Below are 17759 nucleotides of genomic sequence, written 5' to 3' on the forward strand. Positions count from 1 at the left end.
CCTCTTTTTTTTTTAATGGTGACTCCATCCGTGTAAATGTCTGTGAGCCACAAGACATTGGCTCACTTTATACTTCTTTAGAAAAAAAAAGTATTTTCATTTTATCTCTGTTTCTACATATATGTTAGGTGCACCATATACATGCAATGCCCATGCAAAGGGCATCGGCTCCCCTGGAGCTGGAGTTACAGGTGTGAACCTCCATGCAGGTGCTGGGAATCAAACCCGGGTCCTCTGGGAAAGCAGCCAGTGCTCCTAATTGCTGAGCTATCGCTCCAGTCCTTCCCAATGCTGGTTTTGTTTTTTTTTTTTCCCAGACAGGATCTTACGATGTAGCCCTGACTGGCCTAGAAATCCTAGTCCTTGAATTCCAGATCTCCTGTCTCTCTCCTGAGTGGTAGGAATAAAGGCATGAACCACTAGGACTGGTTCCTACACTTGTAGAGTTTGCGTCAAGACTAAGTGGAAAGGGCTGGAGAGATGGCTCTTGCAGTTCTTTCAGAGGACCTGGGTTCGAGTTCTAGTGCTCACATTAGGCAACTCACAACTGCTTGTAGCTCTCATTCCAGGAAATCTGAGGGCCTCTGGCCTCTTGGGACACCTGCATAACAAACTGAGAAAGGCATGCACGCATATACACAAATAATAAATTAATCTTACTTTTTAAAGACTGAATGGGAGAGCCAGCATTCCTAAAACCATTAGGAAATAAGAGGAAAATGCCTTTGTGCCATCCACCTAGCCAGATAGCAAAGTGTGTGTGCATGCGTGTGCGTGCGTGTGTGCATGTAGGCGTGTAAGCCAGAGGTTGTCGTTGAGCATCTTCCTTGCTTGCTCTCCACCTTATATTTTGAGATCGGAGCTCATTTATCAAATTGGGTAGGCTGGCTGGTCAGCGAGACCTAGGACCCCTCCTAACTCTACTCCCCCAAACCCAGGATTACAGGGGTGCCACCACACCAGACTTCGTTTGTGGATGCTGAGGACCCAGCCCCTCGAATCCATTTGTATTTTCTCGGCCAGAAAAGTAATTCTCTTCCTCCTCTAGTCTCTGGCTAAGGACTTGACTGAAGCAGAGGAACAATACGCCCACGCTCTGCGCAGCCACTTACACAATGTTGACCAGCTCTTGACCCTGCAGCGACGCCGACTCAGCCTCCTGGAGGAAAGCTACAACATGGAACTAGATGTCCTGACGAAAGAGTTTGAGACGGAACGGTAAGGGGCCAGAGAGTCCAGAGACTGGATCCCGGGAGTTCCCAGAGCCTATCCCTAGTACCTCGGAGCCTCCTCCCTAATCTAACCCCAGGCAGAGAGGCTCTTGAGTTCCTAGGAAATGAACTCGACTTTAATCTTAGAGTCTTAGCTTTCTTTGACCTCTGCCGGTACCTGTCTGTACCTCCTAATTTCAACTATCAGAATTCTATCCATCTAGCAGTAGGTAAGGATGGGAGAGGGATTCCACTGGGAACTTACGTAGATTTTTGGTTTTGTTTCATATGAAAGTATTACCTACTCAAAAATCAAAATATTCTTATTCTTTCTGGAAAAAAAAAAGAGTAAAAGAAAACATACACTAAAACCTTCTCTCCCTCCATGCCAGGTGCCTACAAGTTTGTCCCATCTATAGGGTTTTTGTATTTTCAGACAGAGCATCACTGTGTAGCCCTGGCTGGCTTGGAACACATTCTGTAGACCAGGCTGCCCTGTAACTCACAGGTATCCACCCACCTCTGCCTCCCAAGTGCCAGGACTAGAGTGTGCCACCAGCCCTGCCCGTTCATAGCTATGTGTTTTTGTTATTGTTGGTCCTCATGCTATACCCATCTGTCTCCTGTAGGAAGACCATCATTGACCAGCATGAGAAAGAGATCCACTACCTCCAGGATGTCTTCATGGCCATGGAGCAGAACTACGTCGATTCCGAGTATGAGAGCAAGCTAGAGTTCCAGAGTATGTGGGATGATCTGAAAAACAAGGTACAGGCGGAGGATGGAGGGACGGGGTCCGGAGAGATGGGCCGGGACGAGAACTGCTCAGGGTAGTCAGAGCTAGAGGAGCGCTCCAGAGACAACGGTCAATAAAAGTCTCTGGCCGCTGAGGTCCCCCGTGCTTCTTTGTGATCTTGTGAAAACTGCTTGGGAACCAGGAATGTTCTAGAAGATTTTAAGAAGCATTTAAGGGGGAAAGAACAAAACAAAACAAAAAAAAAAAACAAGCAAAAAACCACCACCACGACCAACAACAATTAAAAACAAAAACTAAGAGATTATCTGACTTCACCCTTTTGAGAGGTATAGACAAAGAAACAAAGGCCCACAAGTAGCCTCATGACCAGCTTGAATCCCACAGTCTGAGTCAGGAGAAATTGATCCATAATTCTTTCCATCATAGACTTTGCAAATCTAGCTGAAATGTTTGTGTCTAGGGTTCTTGGTTTAACTTTAATCAATCAACTTATATTTGAGACAGCATCTTCCTTAGCTCAGGCTGACCTTGAACTCACTATGTGGTGGAGCATGACCTGGAACTGCTTTTTTACTTTTACCTTAAACTTGTGATCCTCCTGCCTCCACCTCCCAAGTAGGGTAATGGGCATGTACCATCACATCCAGCCTGAGTCGATGCTAGGCAAGTATTCTACTCTAAGCTCCATCCCCAACCCTTGCTTTTAATTTAGCCAGTGATATGCTTTACAGTTTGAATAATTTCCTACTTGTGAAAATTGAAAATATTTCACATGAAAATCCAAACTATCAATTTTGCTTTAAAAAGTTACAAGATCTGAGCCAGGTGGTATAAAGGCACACGCCTTTAATCCCAGCACTCTGGAGGCAGAAGGAGGAGGATCTCTCTCAAATTTGAGGCCAGCCTGGTCTACAGAGTTCCAGGGCTACACAGAGAAACCCTGTCTCAGGAAGGAAAAAAAAAAGAAGTTGAGATTTGGAACACTGGGCCTCATTCTGTTTTTGTTTGGTTTGTTTTGTTTTTTTTCAAGACAGGGTTTCTGTATAGCTTTGGAGCCTTCCCTAGAACTTGCTCTGTAGACCAGGCTGGCCTTGAACTCACAGAGACGTGTCTCTTCTGCCTGGCTCCTCATTCTGTTTCTAACTGGCATCATTCTCATGGAGCTGGGCCCACCCCCACGCTTTCCTTTCTGGGTCACAATGCCCCACTCTGAATGCAATTCACTAAACAACGCTCCCGAGGGTAAGGCTGCTGGAGGGCATGAGCGGGCACTAAGAGGGTAGCTCCAAGCTTTTGGTATTTGGGACACATTCCCTAGAATCTAGAAGAGAAGCACTTTCTTCGTCTACAACTGGAGAACATAGTGGAGGATCTGTGGAGAAGGTTCCAGGAAGCGCTCAAGAACTATACCGATGCCACGGAGGACCGGAAGATTGCCTTTGAGACTCTGAAGGTGAAGGACGAGAAAAGCTCCAAAGAGATTGAAATGCAGATGAAAAAAATCCAGAAGCTGCAGGTCAGTGCTCACTTGGAGACACCCATCTGTCCATTGCCTTCCCAAATTCTTTTGGGTCTCTCACTGGTTGGGTCAAGATGACGCTCTGCTCTTAGTCCTCAGTCTACCCTTCAACTGCCTTTGTCAATGGTCCCCACTGTCCCTCTAGGAGGCCATAGGGATCTTGAAAGGGAAGATCACAGCCCACAGCCGTGAAAGTGAATGGCAGAACCAGTGCATCCGCAATGACAAGGAGCTGGTCCATGTACAGCTGCGAAAACTGAAGGCCCAAAGAACGCAGGCTCGGGGAGTGTCCCAGGAGAATTTAGTCAAACTCACCCTGGAAAGTAATGCCACCCTCAAGGACCTGAAAAAGGTCGTCGAGAAGGTAAAAGGGACAAAACCAAGAAACCTGGCTGGAGGCAAAAGGGATTCAGGAAAGATGGGGCAGGGCTCCCTCCTCCCTCCTCATTAAGTGGATGTTTGTGTTAGCTTTTCTTTCTTTTTTCCTTCCTTCCTTCCTTCCTTCCTTCCTTCCTTCCTTCCTTTCTACTCCGTTCTCTTTTTTAAATGAACAGGGATTTTTCAGCTTCCCAGTCGAGTCCCACTTTGCCTTGCACAGGGTCTTTTTCTCTGCGTGTCTGACGCATGAGGTTTCCTCTCCTCCAACTGCTGATTCTGTCTGTGACTCTGCGGTTCCACGAGCTTGAGATTCTCTGCTGCTACCTGTTAGGAATATTTCTTTTTTTTAAAAGATTTTATTTATTATGCATACAATGTTCTGCCTCCATGTATGCCCGCATGCCAGATCTCATTACAGATGGTTGTGAGCCACCATGTGGTTTCTGGGAATTGAACTCAGGACCTCTGGAAGAGCAGCCAGTACTCTTAACCACTGAGCCATCTCTCCAGCCCAGGAATATTTCTTAGATGAGCCTCTCTGCCAATGCAAATAATTCCAATCAGACCAAATTAGATTGAATAAAAGATGCCCATGGTTAATGCAGCACTCCCAGTGGCACTGGGAAAGCATGGCGAGGTGGGGGAGGAGACCACATGTACATTCTCTGGGGGTGCAGTCTAAATAGCCTGTGGGAGTGGTCCTGACCCTCCCTGGGGAGGGGTCACCGCTTGGCGGGCTTTCCCAGAGGTGGAGTTCAGGCCAAGGCAACTCCCAGGGGAGGGGGCTTGAAATGGCGATCCTGCCCAGTATTCCAAAGATGCCAGGGGCTGGGATGAGGCCCCTGAATATAATACTACCTGATGTCTTTCAGGTTTTTCCTGCTTTTTAACTCTTTAACTAGCAGAGGAAACGAACCAATTAGGACCTCTAGACTGTATTATTTCTAGACTGCCTCATTTTGGGGGATTTGTCTCTGGATTTCTTCTGAAGACAGTATCATTTGGGGGCCTAATCTCTAGATTTCCTTTGAGGCGGCCTACCAACTCATCAAGATGCTATTTTTCAGTCGTATGACAAGCTCCAAAGATACACACTGTCCCCAATGGCTGTCGTATGCTCTGGATCTTCACCATAGGTTAAGTTTCACTGCAGCCCCTTAGACAGACCTTCCTCTGAGGCTGGCCCCCCAGTCTTGACCTTTTGTCAGCTTAAAGCAGCTAAGAGCAGTGGTCATCACCCCTAAACACCCTAAGAGCAGTCAGGGTGACCTCTGAGACAGGTGATGAGAGACCAGAAGTTGGACAAACTCCCCATAGGAGAGGAAGAGCTGGGTAACAAAGGTGGTGGATTTTCAAGATGGCCACTTCTTCCTCAACCTCCTGAGAGAAAAGCCTGGCAGCTTTTGTCTCCCGCTGCAGGCCCCCTGCTGATGGGTTGGCTCAAGAAGTTCAAGGCCTGATCAGGACCCACCTCACACATTTGCAGACCAACCAACCCTACTATTTGACTTCAAACTGATGAAGCCTAAAGTAGGGGGAAGACTCTTTAAAGCTTCTCAACCTCAACCCCCCAGGCCTCCCTAAGAGATGGGGCTCCCCAGCTTCCCAAGATTCCCCTCTGTGTGTCTGCGCATGTGTGTTTCCTCATCCCCCAGGAAACGCCTTTCTTAGCGGAAGAGAAGACAATGTGATACCGAGGTACCGAGCTGTGCCCTGTGAGGATGTTAACTGCTGGGAGAGAGCTTAGCGCGGGGCAGGCACTGACTGAGATGGGCTTCCTGCTGCTGGAGCCGCTTTCCTGGACTCAAGCAGGGATCCATCTTGTTTTCCCTAAGGCGCCTCTTCCTTCCCAACAGGGTGAAAAGATCCTTAAACTTGCTGAAATCTGTAGGAAATTTGAAACAGAGGAAGAAAAAGTCCTGCCTTTCTATTCCTCAGTCCTGACTCCCATGGAGCAGGAGGAAATGGAGAGACAGAACCCGGAAGAGCTCACAGAGGAGCTGGCCAAGGTAAAGGACGGGGAGGGTGGGGGCTGGGCAGCATTTGCTCAAGGGGACCACCACACCCCTCCCTCCTCTGCCTCCGCTCTCAGGTGATGGCGGACTACTCAGGGATGGAGAACTTCTGGAAAAGATACAATAAGGTGAAGCTGGAGGTGCTGAGCCTGCAGCACAGACGCGTGCAGCTGCTGGAGATCAGCAGGAAGCTGAGGGAGATGCTCAAACAGTACCTGGACGGTATCTCCGTGAGCGATGAGGTGCTGAGCCAGCTCAACCCGCTCTTCATAGTAAACCACAGGAGTAACCTGCCCCAGCTGTCCGCACCTGCCCAGGCAGGCGAGAGAGGACCTCCGACCACCTACAACGTCATCGAAGCTGCCCACATTGTCTCCCGTACCCTGTGATCCAAGGAACCCAAGACTTTTTTGTGAAACCTGAGTGTTTTGGTATTACAAATTTAGATGGAGGCTCCAGACAGTACTCTAGTAATTGACTGCCACTATCCCGCGAAGTATAACCAATAAATTATTCTTTTTTAAATAATACAATTTTTTCATGATTTATTTTTAGTTTTATGTGCATTGGTGTTTTTCCTGCATATGTATCTATGCGAAGGTTGTCAGTGAAAGACCCTCGACGAGGACCTTTTCTCGGGAGGAGACCTCCCCAACACCAAGGAACAGGCCGAGACCGCACGGATGCAAATCGCAAGAGGTTTATTGAGTAGACACAGGTACCTGCGGGCGGCAAGATCTCTCAGAAGACTTGTGCGCCTGCCGACTGGAGGGCGGGTTTTTTATAGGGAAGAGCAAAAAGCAAGTTTACAGAAGCAAAAGCATGGTTATCGGGATGAGGCGGGGGCATGAATGGTTTCCTATCTCAGCATGGGTGTCAGCAAAAGTCATCCTGTTCCTATCTTATAGATATCCTGTTTTGCAGTCAACCTGCTTTGTTGATGTCCTATCTTATTGATATCCTGCCTTGCAGTCTTCCTATCTCATCCTGCTCTCTCAAGCACATGGGATGTTCTTACGAGAGCAGGCTGGCTGCTGCGGGTTTTGAGGAGGGGGTCTGTAGGGTCTTTCAGTCAGATCCCCGGAACTGGAGTTATAGACAGTTGTGAGCTGTCATGTGGGTGCTGGGAATTGAACCTGGGTCCTCTGGAAGAGCAGCCAGTGCAGTTAACTGCTGAGCCATCTCTCCAGATCTAACAAATTATTCTTTCAAAAGAATTTATAAGATCCTTTAAAAACAAAAACAAAAATTAGGGTCTTATGTAGGCCTCAAACTCCCCATGTAGCTGAGGATGACTTTGAACTTCTGGTCCTCTTGCCTCCTCTGGGATTACAGGCATGCACCTGTTTTATTGGTGCTGCAGATGATCTCAGGGTTTTTTGCATTCTACCAACTGAGCCTTATTCTCAGTCCTTGTAAGATCTTTATTATCTTTGCCATATTCAAGGATACAAGGAACATTCTGGTCCCAGGGAGAGAATGCCTAGAAATGTTTCCTCCTCAGCATCATGGCACCATGGGAGCCAAATATATACCCCAAGGGACCCAGAGGCAGATTCAAAACCAGTTTCCTGGGGTAAATTAGGACAGCAAGAACAGGCCAGAGGAAGAAGTGTGCTCCAAGGCCTCCAGCTACTCAACCACAGGCAAGATCCAGCTTCACAGTGTTCTTTTTTCTATCCAAGAAAGCAGCCTCACCGGGTGGGAGCCAGAGACAGGCGGATCTCTGCGAGTCCAAAGCCAGCCTGGTCTATAAGAGCTAGTTCCAGGACAGGCTCCAAAAGCTACAGAGAAACCCTGTCTCAAAAAAAACTGAAGAAGAAAAAAGAAAGAAAGGAAGGAAGGAAGGAAGGAAGGAAGGAAGGAAGGAAGGAAGGAAGGAAGGAAGGAAGCAGCCTCGAAGCACTGGGCTAGCAGAGTGTTGGTGAGTATCCATAGTTGCAGCCTAGCCAGGAGGCTCATGAGCCTGAGGCCAACTTGGGCTACAAATGCAAGGTCCCATCTTTGAAGAAAAGGGGGCCCCAGAGATGGCTGAACAGGTGAAGCACTTGTTTCTCTACTTGGATGAGCTCAGTTCAGTCTCTGGGACCCAGCTACAGTTAGGAGAGAACCAACTTCACAGTGCTGTCCGACCTCCACGTTCCAGCCCCCCCACACACACACACAGTAAAAAGTTAAAGAAAAAGGGGGTGGTAGAATCAAGTGAAGAATACAAAGTTTTGTTAAAGATCACTATTTATTTCTTTTTACTCTTGTTTCGTTTCTCTTCTTTCAGCTTCTTTTTGGAGACTTTGGGTCTGCTGGCCTTTCTGTATAGGTGATACCCGATCAGACCCAGGAGTGCCGGCACCATAGCTATGCCTACCAGAGGCAAAAAGCGCTTCAGCAGCTTTTGCCAGTAGTTGGCTGGAAACAATGCAATCAGCTCCACATCAAACTGGACCACTGCATCCGCTGGAGAGGCAGAGGAGGGGGTATTAGAAGCTGCACCACTGCATCCACTGGGGAAGAAGGGGGTGGGGGAGGGGTTGGAAGCTACACCACTGCATGCACTGGAGAGGCAGGGGTGGGGGAGGGGTTGGAAGCTGCACCACTGCATCCGCTGGAGAGGTCGGGAGGGTGTGGAAAATTGCTGTGATGTATCCAGAGCTCTGAATTGGGATCAAGTCAGGGTAGGCTGTAGAAAATAACTGATTCTGGCAATCTGAAATGTGGGGTGGGCTCCCTCAGAAAAGGCAAAGGAGGGCTAGGAGCAGGCTGAGGACACTCGTGTTGACCTTAACTACAACTAAACACGTGGCTCGGACTCAATGACAGCACAGGAAATCTGTGCATGGGAAACTTGCAGGTTCTTTCACATTTACATTATTATTATTGAGCATTATTTTTTATTTAAAGATTTTATTTTATGGATATGAATAGCTTGCCTGATGTATGTCTGTGCACCATGTAGCATAAGGAGAGGGGGTCACTTTCCCCGGGAACTACTACAGATTGAGCCACCACATGGGTGCTGGGAACTGAACCTGGATCCTCAAGTGCAGCCAGAACTCTTAACAGCTGAACGTCTGTCTGGCCCCACAAGTGAGCATTTACATGTGTTGAGACTCCTCTGTACCAAATGGATCCCATTTCCAGATAGCCACATGGATAGGGTTTTGCAGAGCTATAATTAACTGTAATAAAAGCAGATGTCCTCAAAAATCCCAGACACTGATGAGCACATACAATACGGTTCTTAGAGGAGTTTCAAAGAAGGGCTGGAAAACAGGAGGGAGGCGCTTGAGGGGGACAGGAGTCAGACAGTTTCAGATGAAGCAAACACGCAGCATGGGAACGGGGAGAGTTTTTCTAAGAGGTTTTTGGTTTTCTTTTCTTCTTTTTTTTTTTTTTTTTTTTTTGATGTGTTTTATTTTTGAGACTGGATCTCGCTCTGTAGTCTCAGTTGTCCTGGAATTCACTATGTAGACCAGGCTGGGGCTCAAACCCACGGAGATCCACCTGCCTCTGCATTCTGTGGAGCAGATCACATTTTACCTAGTGGAGCACGTGTTCCAATGCAAAGCAAGAGGTACCTATTGGAAAATCTGTCCGACCTCCGCCCTTCAGAACAGGTATCAGTAGTAGTACCTGAAGGTGAGTTCTAGGAACCAGCTGCCAGGGCCACCTCCTTATCCGCTCTACGTGAGGGCCCTGAAGGTCACCCTTTGGTTTGTTTTGAGTTTTAGTGTTCTGGGATAAGTATTGTAGGCAGCAAGACCCACGTGGCTCAAGAAGGTGCCAAAGGTCACCAGCTGCCTAAGGTCAAGCCAGGTAGCCCTAACAGGTTGTCTGTAGTCTCTATTGGAGAGAAAGCATGGTCAGAAGGAGAGGGTCCCAGCTACTTCTTTCCTCAAATTTGATCTGGACTTTCTCAAGTTCTAGACAGAGCACTGCGTGTGGCTCTTGGGGCTCCATCTTGACGACCGGGAGAAAAGACCTACTCAATTACCTGGGATGGTTGGCGGGTACCCTCGCTTTCCATAGGCCAAGTGAGAAGGGATGACTGCTCTTCGCTTCTCTCTGAGGGAGGGAATGAGCCGCAGGCAGGAGAGAGGTGAGCTGGCAACCTTGGCCCAGCACCACCAGAAGCTCCTCCCACCTCAGATAGTGGCATCAAAATGTGAATTTTTCCACCTAACAGGTTGACCAGTAAAGGTACCAATCACCCTACACAACTCCATTCCCCCCAAAAACCGACAGGTGCCCTCAGGGGTCCAGTGTGAAGTCAGGGCTCCTTTATATATATATATAATGTCCTCCTCCTGGAGACTTGGGATGGCAGAGAAAGGGGCAGTCAGGCCCGCCCCTGTCCAGATACTCACCCCACACACATGTCCAGAAGGCTCTGCTCCAGACCTTGAGGAAGAAGATGCAACTAAACTAGAGGCTACACACCACCCAAGAAGAAAATCAAAGACACCCCATCGCCCTTCCTCAAGCAAGCTTTACTCCACTTCTTAAACTGTTAGCCCCCAGTGATGTGTGGGTCAAGAAGAGAATCTGAACCCAAGGTAGGTGAAGATCCTTAGGGTCTTATTCAGCCTAGGATCCTTTCCAGCTTACCTCAGACGATCAAGACACTAAGGTTAGGAAGCAAAGGCGCGGGTGACATACCTGGAATCACCTGCTTTTGGCCAAGTTCTATCACCAGAGGGTCTCTAGACAGGGAGGTATCAATAATGCGTCCATCTACCAAGCTGCCCTAAAGACAAAGAGCAAGAACTGACCCCGTCTTTCCTCCCAGCAGGCCACACACAGTGGGACCGCCTGATGGGATGGCGGCAACCCTCGGAACTGCTTTGCATCCTGTCCCCCTTCCCACCCCCACCCTCATGGAGCAAAAAGGAAGAGGAAGCCCCGAAGGGCCAACACTTCTTGGAGATCTCTCCACCCTTCACTTCTCAGTGCTGGAAAGTAACTGGCGGAAAACAGGGAAAGAAAGAAGCAGGCAAGGGCACCTTCCACTCCCGCCCCCACGTGCTAACGGACCCTAAGTTCTCTCGCACAGCTTGCCACGTGTCCAAGCCAAAGCTGACGTGTTTCATTCGGGCGCCGCCCCCTCCCAGACCACGCCCCGGCCCCCCAGGCCCCTCACCGTGTAGTGGATGTGGAGCGTGTCTCCAAAGGCAGCGGATTCTGTACACGATTCAGGGGGCTGTACCTATGATCGGACTACAAGGGTCAAAGCTGCTCCTCCTAAAACCCTGTTACCACATCGAGACCCAGCACCTTCTCCCCCAACTCAGGTCCATCACTTCTCCTCTTCGTTCACAGGTTCATTTAGAGCCCCCCCCCCGTGCTCCCCCACGACCCCTTAGCCTTGAAGGGTGGCGGGGAAGGGGGGCGAGAGGGAGGGTTTGGGGGGTGGCGCCGCAGTCTCCTCACCAGGGTCTCCACTTGGAGGGTCCGGACAGGACTTTCGGTTTCTGGCCCAGCCTCAGCTCGGCACACCGCCCCATTGAGCAGCAGCAGCAGCAGCAGCAGCAGCTGGAGCGGCCAGAGCAAAGGGCGCAGGGACATGACCAGACCTGCTTGGGGTACCGGGGCACCAGGACAGGCTGTGCGCGTGCAGGCGACCAGGACACCTCAGCTCCAGGCCAGACTGGTATGGGCGGGTCGCAAGGAGCGAGCTCCTCCTCCCCCTGCTTGTCCCCACCTCCTAGAGGGAAGAAGCCAGCATTCCGTACGCTGTGATCCGAGGTTGCGAATTCTGACCCCTCTGTTGGCCTTTCCGGCCCATGACGATGGTCACGTGATAGCACCTATTTGCCATTTCATTACCACTGTAAAGGGGGCGTTAGTCGCTAACCTTCGAATCACGGGAGGCACAATTATTCCCATTTTACAGCTAAGGAACCTGCCCAAGGAGGTCATCATGCCAACTGGTGACCGACAGGATTCAAGCACAAGACCGCGTTTGTTCTCTGTTCTTCTAAGATATGTTCCCTCCCACTAAGCTGGCAGAGGCAGGTGTCCAAGACAGCCAACTCTTCACCTCTCCTGGATGTTCTGCCCTCGGTTACGTTCAGAAAGCCTCTGTCCTGGAGTCACTGACCTTTTCCTTCCTGTTTTCCCTCAACACCCTTCCACAACAGCACCGTGCTGCCGTCTTGTGTTTGTGCAAGGGCTTCAGTTTTTAGAAGGGGTTCTAGTAATTTTAGGCGGTCTTACCAGTTTCCCTTTTCATGATTCAAACCCTTCCTGAAAACTTAAGCTGTGGTACCTAGATCCCGGTCACTCAAAAGCTGTCATGGGGTCGTTCCATACCATGCTCAGGCAGTTTCTTGGTTCATGGTTCTCTCTAGCACTGATATTAGACACAACTGCACCTGTGTGGCAAGCCCCTCAGCCAACACACACTTCCTCGTATTTGGAACTACCTGCCCTTCTTGCCCTGCCCTTTCTGACGGTTCTCGAACAACCTGCCCTTTCTGAAGGCTCTCCTCTTAACAACCTGCCCTTTCTGAAGGCTCTCCTCTAACAACCTGCCCTTTCTGACGGTTCTCCTCGAACAACCTGCCCTTCCTGCCCTGGCCTTTCCGACGGTTCTCTGTTAGTACTCTGTGACTTCTTCTACCTCAAATTTCTAATTGGTCTCCTTTGGGTTCTCTTTCTGCAGCCTCTCCAGTGCCTCCATTTCTAGGACCATGCTAATTTGGCTAATTTAGCTCTCATTTTCTGTTTTGTGGTACTGGGGGGAATCCAGTTCAGGCACTGGATTGATGTTGATGTCCCTAACCTAGGAATTATTTAAAAATAAATAAATAAAAACCTTCAATGTCATGGTCTAGATGGATGAACTAGTGGTTCAGAGCACTTGCTGTTCTTCCAAAGGACCACAGTCAACTCTCTGAACCCGTACCAAATGGCTCAAAAATGCCTGTAACTGCAGCTCCAAGGTCTCCACCTCATCTGGCCACCACAGGAACCCACACACACGAGGCATACAGATATACACACATTCATACACATAAGTGCAAATAAATCTTAAAAAAATAACTCATTGCCAGCCAGGTATGGTGGTACACACCTTTAATCCCAACACTCAGAAGGCAGACAAATTTCTTGAGTTTCAGGCCATTTAGGACTACCTAGTCAAACTGTATCAAACACTCAGAACCCTCATGTACAGTGGGGTATGGTGTATAGTGATGTACACCTAGAATCCCAGCCTTATAAAACCTTTTCTCAAAAATTCGCCAAAAGGACAGCCGGCAGGAACTCCTGGGGCTGAGGGAATACTGTACATATTAAGGATATGGGATTACATGGATGGATTCACTTTTTAAAAGCGACCAAACGTGTGCCTAAGATTTGTGCATGTGGCTAGGGATATAGCTCAGCAGTAAGATGCTTGTCTGGAAATTAATCCCCAGCACCAAGAAAAAAAAATTCCGTGTATCTTACTGTATGAATATATATTTGGGCAAATACAAAACTACATGTCAACTCTCTCTTGGAGACAGAGTGGTAACAAGTCCTCAACAGATGTGTTTAAAGCACTGTCTGACTCCTCAAAAGGCACTGACCAAGCTAGGACCCACATCAGTTCATGCTCTACTCCTCTCGTAATCGGTCTCCCTTCTTTCTGTGCCCAGAATGAGTTATCCTGTGGCAATCATATTGGACCGTGATGATGGGAGGTCCTAGGTGGTGAAACACAAAGATGGAAGTTTGGGCCTTTGCTAAGTGGAGACCCCCATGCTAGTCCTGGATTACCTACCACCAAACACCTTCTAATGGAGAGAGAAAGTTCTATTTATCATACTTTTGTCCTTTAAAGGCAAGTCGCATTCCCAAGCTCTTTAGATCATTCTGTACATTGCTACATACATTCATGTCACCTGCCACATCACCGAAAGCTTACATACTGCCCAGTGACTAAAACCTTGACATGCCAGCAAGAGCTTCTCACCCAGCCCTCCTTTCCCGTTAAACTGAAAGCCTCTATAGTCCAGGCCTGTTGAGTGGTGGTGCACACCTTTAATCCCAGCACTCGGGAAGCAGAGGCAGGCAGATTCCTGAGTTGGGGGCCAACTTGGTCTACATAGCAAGTTTTGAACTTGGGTTCCTCCTGCCTTAGACTCCTAAGTGCTGAGATAATAGGTGTGTCCAACCACCCTTGGCTCTGAAGAGAGTGAGGCAAGAGACAGCTTCGTGACTCATTTTTATATCCTCAGTGTTCATGCCTGACACATAAATGCATATTCAACGTTATCAGATTTCCCTGCTTCTGGACTATGGTCTGGCTTCAGACGAGTCTATGTGTGTGTTCTCAGCTCGGTGCGCCCCTTACCTGTTCTAGCCCTCCAGGACGTCAGCTCTTTCCAAGTTCTAACTCTCCTAGTTAAGTGTCTCAAGTCTTCTCCCGTGTAGTCACTGTGCACAACTTCTCTCTTCTTGTTTCCGTCAAGGGGTCAGCACACAGACGACAAGGACAAAGGAAGACATGCCTAGAGCCCCTAGGTACCAGCTGCTGCATGACACTGGACAAGCTTTTTATTTGACTTTTCAAACCGTTTCTTGTAACCTGGTGTCAAAGCAAAGTTGCCTTAAACCCCCTTTTAAAAATCCATTTATTTACAGCACGTGTTCACAGGCAGGCATGTGTGACGACACGTATGGAGAAGTACTCGTGCCATGTGTTTACACAAAGGTAGGTGCCACGGTATGTGTGGCACCAGAAGACAACGTGGGGAGGGAGCGCTGCTCCACTGCATCAGGTCCCATGTAGAACTCAGGTGGTCTGGCATCTCACCAGCTCAGCCTTGAACTCCAGTCCCTCTACCTCCCAAATGCTGGCATTACAAGCATTCAAACCACACCTAGCCAAATGTTTTATTTTTAATAAATTGTTGAACTATTAGATGAAAAATCATTGAAATCTCTAACTATACTTTGAAAATTCCCAAGACAAATATATAAGCTTCAATTTAAGAAGTAAAACAGCACATGTGATGTGAACTCGTATTTTAACTCCTCCCCAAATATGTCACGTTTAGAAAAAGAGCAAGGGCTGGGCTGGGGCTGCAGCTCAGTAGTGTTTGGTTAGTATGCACAAAACCCTGGGTTCAACAGCATTGCAGTCACTGGGCTTGGTGGCAGGCACACAGCTGTAATGCCAGCACTTGGGAGGAGGAGGCAGGTTTAGAAGTCCAAGTCACCCTCAGCTACCTGAGTTCACAGGCCAGCTGGGACACACAAGACCCTCCTTCCATTTCCCTTTGCCGCCCTGCCCTCATTTTGAGAGGGAGTGTGAGCCATTCACTGAGGAGCTGCACCCTGCCAAGAGGCAGAGTCAGCAGTGCTAGGGTTTCTGCTGTGAGACAGGCTATGTGGTCCTGGCTGGCCTGGAAACCACATCGATCTGCCTGCCTCTGCCTCTTGAGTGCTGGAATTGAAAAGCCATATGCCGCCCCACCTGGCTGAGACTCTGCCTCTTAAAAAAATAGATAAAAGGAACCCAAAGGATGCACCAAAAAATGGTTGAAGATGGGTAGGCTTTTTGATGGGAGTGGGAAGAGTGAAGAAACAGGTACAACATGCTGTCCTACCAAATGTATGCCCAATATCTGTGCATGCTCACGTACTAACTAGACCACTGACAATAAGAACTGCTTGGTTATAAGAATAAAATATGCAAGTGAACAGGATCTGAATCACTGTAAGACGATGGTTCTCAGGCTTCCTGATGCTGCAACCTTTAACACAGCTCATGTTGTGTGAAATGAAATAAAATCATTTCATTGCTACTTCCTAACTTTAATATCTGATATGCAGTTACCATAACCCACAGGTTGAGAACTGCTGATTTAAGAGCCTGTAGAGGCTATTTCACAACTGCTACCAAAGCCAATGGAGCCCTGGTAGAAGACTAAAAAAGACCCTGGAAAGGTCATGAACTCTGTAGTGAGACTTGAGCCGAACCTTATAGTAGTACTTGTTTTGCTTTTTAAGAGTCTCAGGTTGTTTTTTTGGAGCCTAGGTTGGACTCAAACTGTTAGGAAACCAAGGCTGACCTTGACCTCCAGCTCCTCTTGCTGTCACCTGTAAGTACTAAGATTATACCAAGTGTTTAATCTAGGGGAAGGTAGGTTATAACAAGCAAGCACTGTACCACCTGAACTACGTCCCTAGCCCCTTAATATGGATTTCTAAGTGAGAAAGAGGGTTAAAGGCAAAGGGCCGGATGTCTGGACGGAATGCACCGGCCAGAGGAGCTAAAGCCAAGTAGACAGGCAGGTGGAGGGAAAGTAGGAGAACCTTGAGTGTGGAAGACAGTGGGAAGGCTCAGTGTCTGAGCACAGCTGTCAAGCACAGCACTGGGCAGTGGCACACAGGCTGTCTAGGGGCTAAGGCTCTGTAAGGCACAGTGTTGGAGGGAGGTGGACAGGTTATGCACCTTTAATCTCTGAAGAGACTGGCAGAGACAAACACTCTATGGACCAAGTTCCAGGCCAGCAGGCCCAAGAATGAGACCCTGCCACCTGCACCCCCCAAAAAAAATACTCCACTGAGGGCAACTTAATCAAACACCCCAGGAAGGGTCAGGGAAGAATCACTTTCCATCGGACTGAGAAGGAACTTGAATTGTGATTCTGAGAAAGGCAGGAAAGCTGCCTAGTGGAAAACCACACCGGGAAATGCCTGAGCCTTCTAGTGTCCAGAGTCAGCTCACCACACGGCAGCCAGGTGTAAGCGGGACACTGCTTCCCACAATGCCCTCTGCTGCTGGGCATTCAGCTCACCCACACCGCAGCCAGGTGTAAGCGGGACACTGCTTCCCACAATGCCCTCTGACATTGGGGACTGAATCACATCCTTACTGTGTTGTTTTTTCTGGTGCTGTGGATGGAACCTCCGAAGCACATGCTCTACTGGCCCTTTAGGTACGGTTTATACGCAGCACCATCCAAGAGTAATGGTCAGCACCCAGACCCTGTGGAGCACTCTCCATCCCCCATCCATGCAAGGATGGCCAAGTCAGAACACGTATGCTGCATTTGGAAACCAGAGTAAATTTCTGCCCACAAGCTCAGCCTTCTAACCCTTAAGTGCCTGTATTCGACCCTGACCTAGGACAGTCCTTGCCAAGATGGTGTTGATTGTCTGCAGCACCAGGGATTAAATCCAGGGCCGCTAAGCAAGTGACCAATCAGTAAACTACACCCAGCTCTGTCCAAAATAAACAGAATGGAGGAGTGGGGGGAGGGGCACAGGTAAAAGCAGTTCAAAACCTTCTGCCTGTCCTACCAGCTAGCTCTCAGGAAGGGGGCCTATGAGGGCTGAGTGGGAGGAAGCTCGGTCCACACACAGGGTACAGTCATTTCACTTTCGGCGTCCCTTCCACTCCCACAACCAGCTTAGAAGCCCAGGTGACACACACACAAGCACTTACCTTCCAGCTTTCCCAGGCGACCGTCCAGACCCTCACTGCCGTTACCATGCTCAAGGTTTCCACTTCCTTGGCCCTACCCCTCTCTGCACCTCTCATGAACTCAGGGTCATTCTCACCCCTTCCAGCAATTAGGGTCAGGAAACCCAGTTAGAAAAACTGCGGAGGAAGGAAAGTATTTGGCTTCTGCCATTCCCCAGTGACCAGTGACCTCTCCAGCTACTGTGTTAGAGAGTGAACCAAAGATGGTGCTCAGTGCTATGACAGCCTGCCCTGTGCTGACCAGCAGGAAAGGAGGGGCATCCTCCTTGGCCAGTCCCTAGATTTCAAAAGATTCCAGAGCTTCCTCAAGTAGACGTCCAGCTCCCCTGAATACAGTGGTTTAACTCATCTTAAACAAACACCGTAACACAGAGAAAGGAGTACATTTCTGCTCACTCTC

The 17759-nt window shown here is 48.8% G+C and overlaps 2 protein-coding genes across 3 annotated transcripts in view; one reads left to right on the forward strand and one right to left on the reverse strand.

Annotated features, from left to right (window-relative positions):
- Window positions 1–6460, forward strand: part of Ccdc65 (coiled-coil domain containing 65) — a 23647-nt gene extending 17187 nt beyond the window's left edge. The window contains exons 3-8 of the mRNA XM_050130863.1: window positions 1049–1218; window positions 1841–1979; window positions 3287–3484; window positions 3633–3851; window positions 5722–5874; window positions 5958–6460. Coding sequence (XP_049986820.1) covers window positions 1049–1218; window positions 1841–1979; window positions 3287–3484; window positions 3633–3851; window positions 5722–5874; window positions 5958–6269 — 1191 coding nt within the window. The 3' untranslated portion in view covers window positions 6270–6460. The remainder of the gene's footprint in view (window positions 1–1048; window positions 1219–1840; window positions 1980–3286; window positions 3485–3632; window positions 3852–5721; window positions 5875–5957) is intronic.
- A 1532-nt stretch (window positions 6461–7992) lies between these two features.
- Window positions 7993–11613, reverse strand: Fkbp11 (FKBP prolyl isomerase 11). Of its 2 annotated transcripts, none has more exons than XM_050130868.1 (6): window positions 11308–11611; window positions 11018–11083; window positions 10537–10624; window positions 10245–10278; window positions 9872–9942; window positions 7993–8334 (listed from the first exon to the last, which is right to left on the reverse strand). In XM_050130868.1, exons 1-6 carry the CDS (start codon window positions 11440–11442, stop codon window positions 8117–8119), a joined length of 612 nt encoding a protein of 203 aa, XP_049986825.1. In that variant the 5' UTR covers window positions 11443–11611; the 3' UTR covers window positions 7993–8116. The 2 variants fall into 2 exon arrangements, with proteins under 2 accessions (XP_049986825.1, XP_049986826.1); XM_050130869.1 differs by lacking the exon at window positions 7993–8334 and adding an exon at window positions 8343–8482 and having other exon boundaries at window positions 11308–11613.
- Window positions 11614–17759: the final 6146 nt, after the last annotated feature.

Source organism: Alexandromys fortis, unplaced genomic scaffold (assembly GCF_014885135.2).
Source record: "Alexandromys fortis isolate MF-2015 unplaced genomic scaffold, M_Fortis_MF-2015_v1.1 scaffold_363, whole genome shotgun sequence".
Classification (NCBI taxonomy): Eukaryota; Metazoa; Chordata; class Mammalia; order Rodentia; family Cricetidae; genus Alexandromys; species Alexandromys fortis.

Coding starts and splice junctions, on each gene's coding strand:
- Fkbp11 (XM_050130868.1), bottom strand. CDS start 11,442: ATGTCCCTGCGCCCTTTGCTCTGGCCGCTCCAGCTGCTGCTGCTGCTG. Junction 10,625..11,017: donor CGCTCCACATCCACTACACG/GTGAGGGGCCTG, acceptor CTTTGTCTTTAG/GGCAGCTTGGTAGATGGACG. Junction 9,943..10,244: donor CTTCTGGACATGTGTGTGGG/GTGAGTATCTGG, acceptor TCCCTCCCTCAG/AGAGAAGCGAAGAGCAGTCA.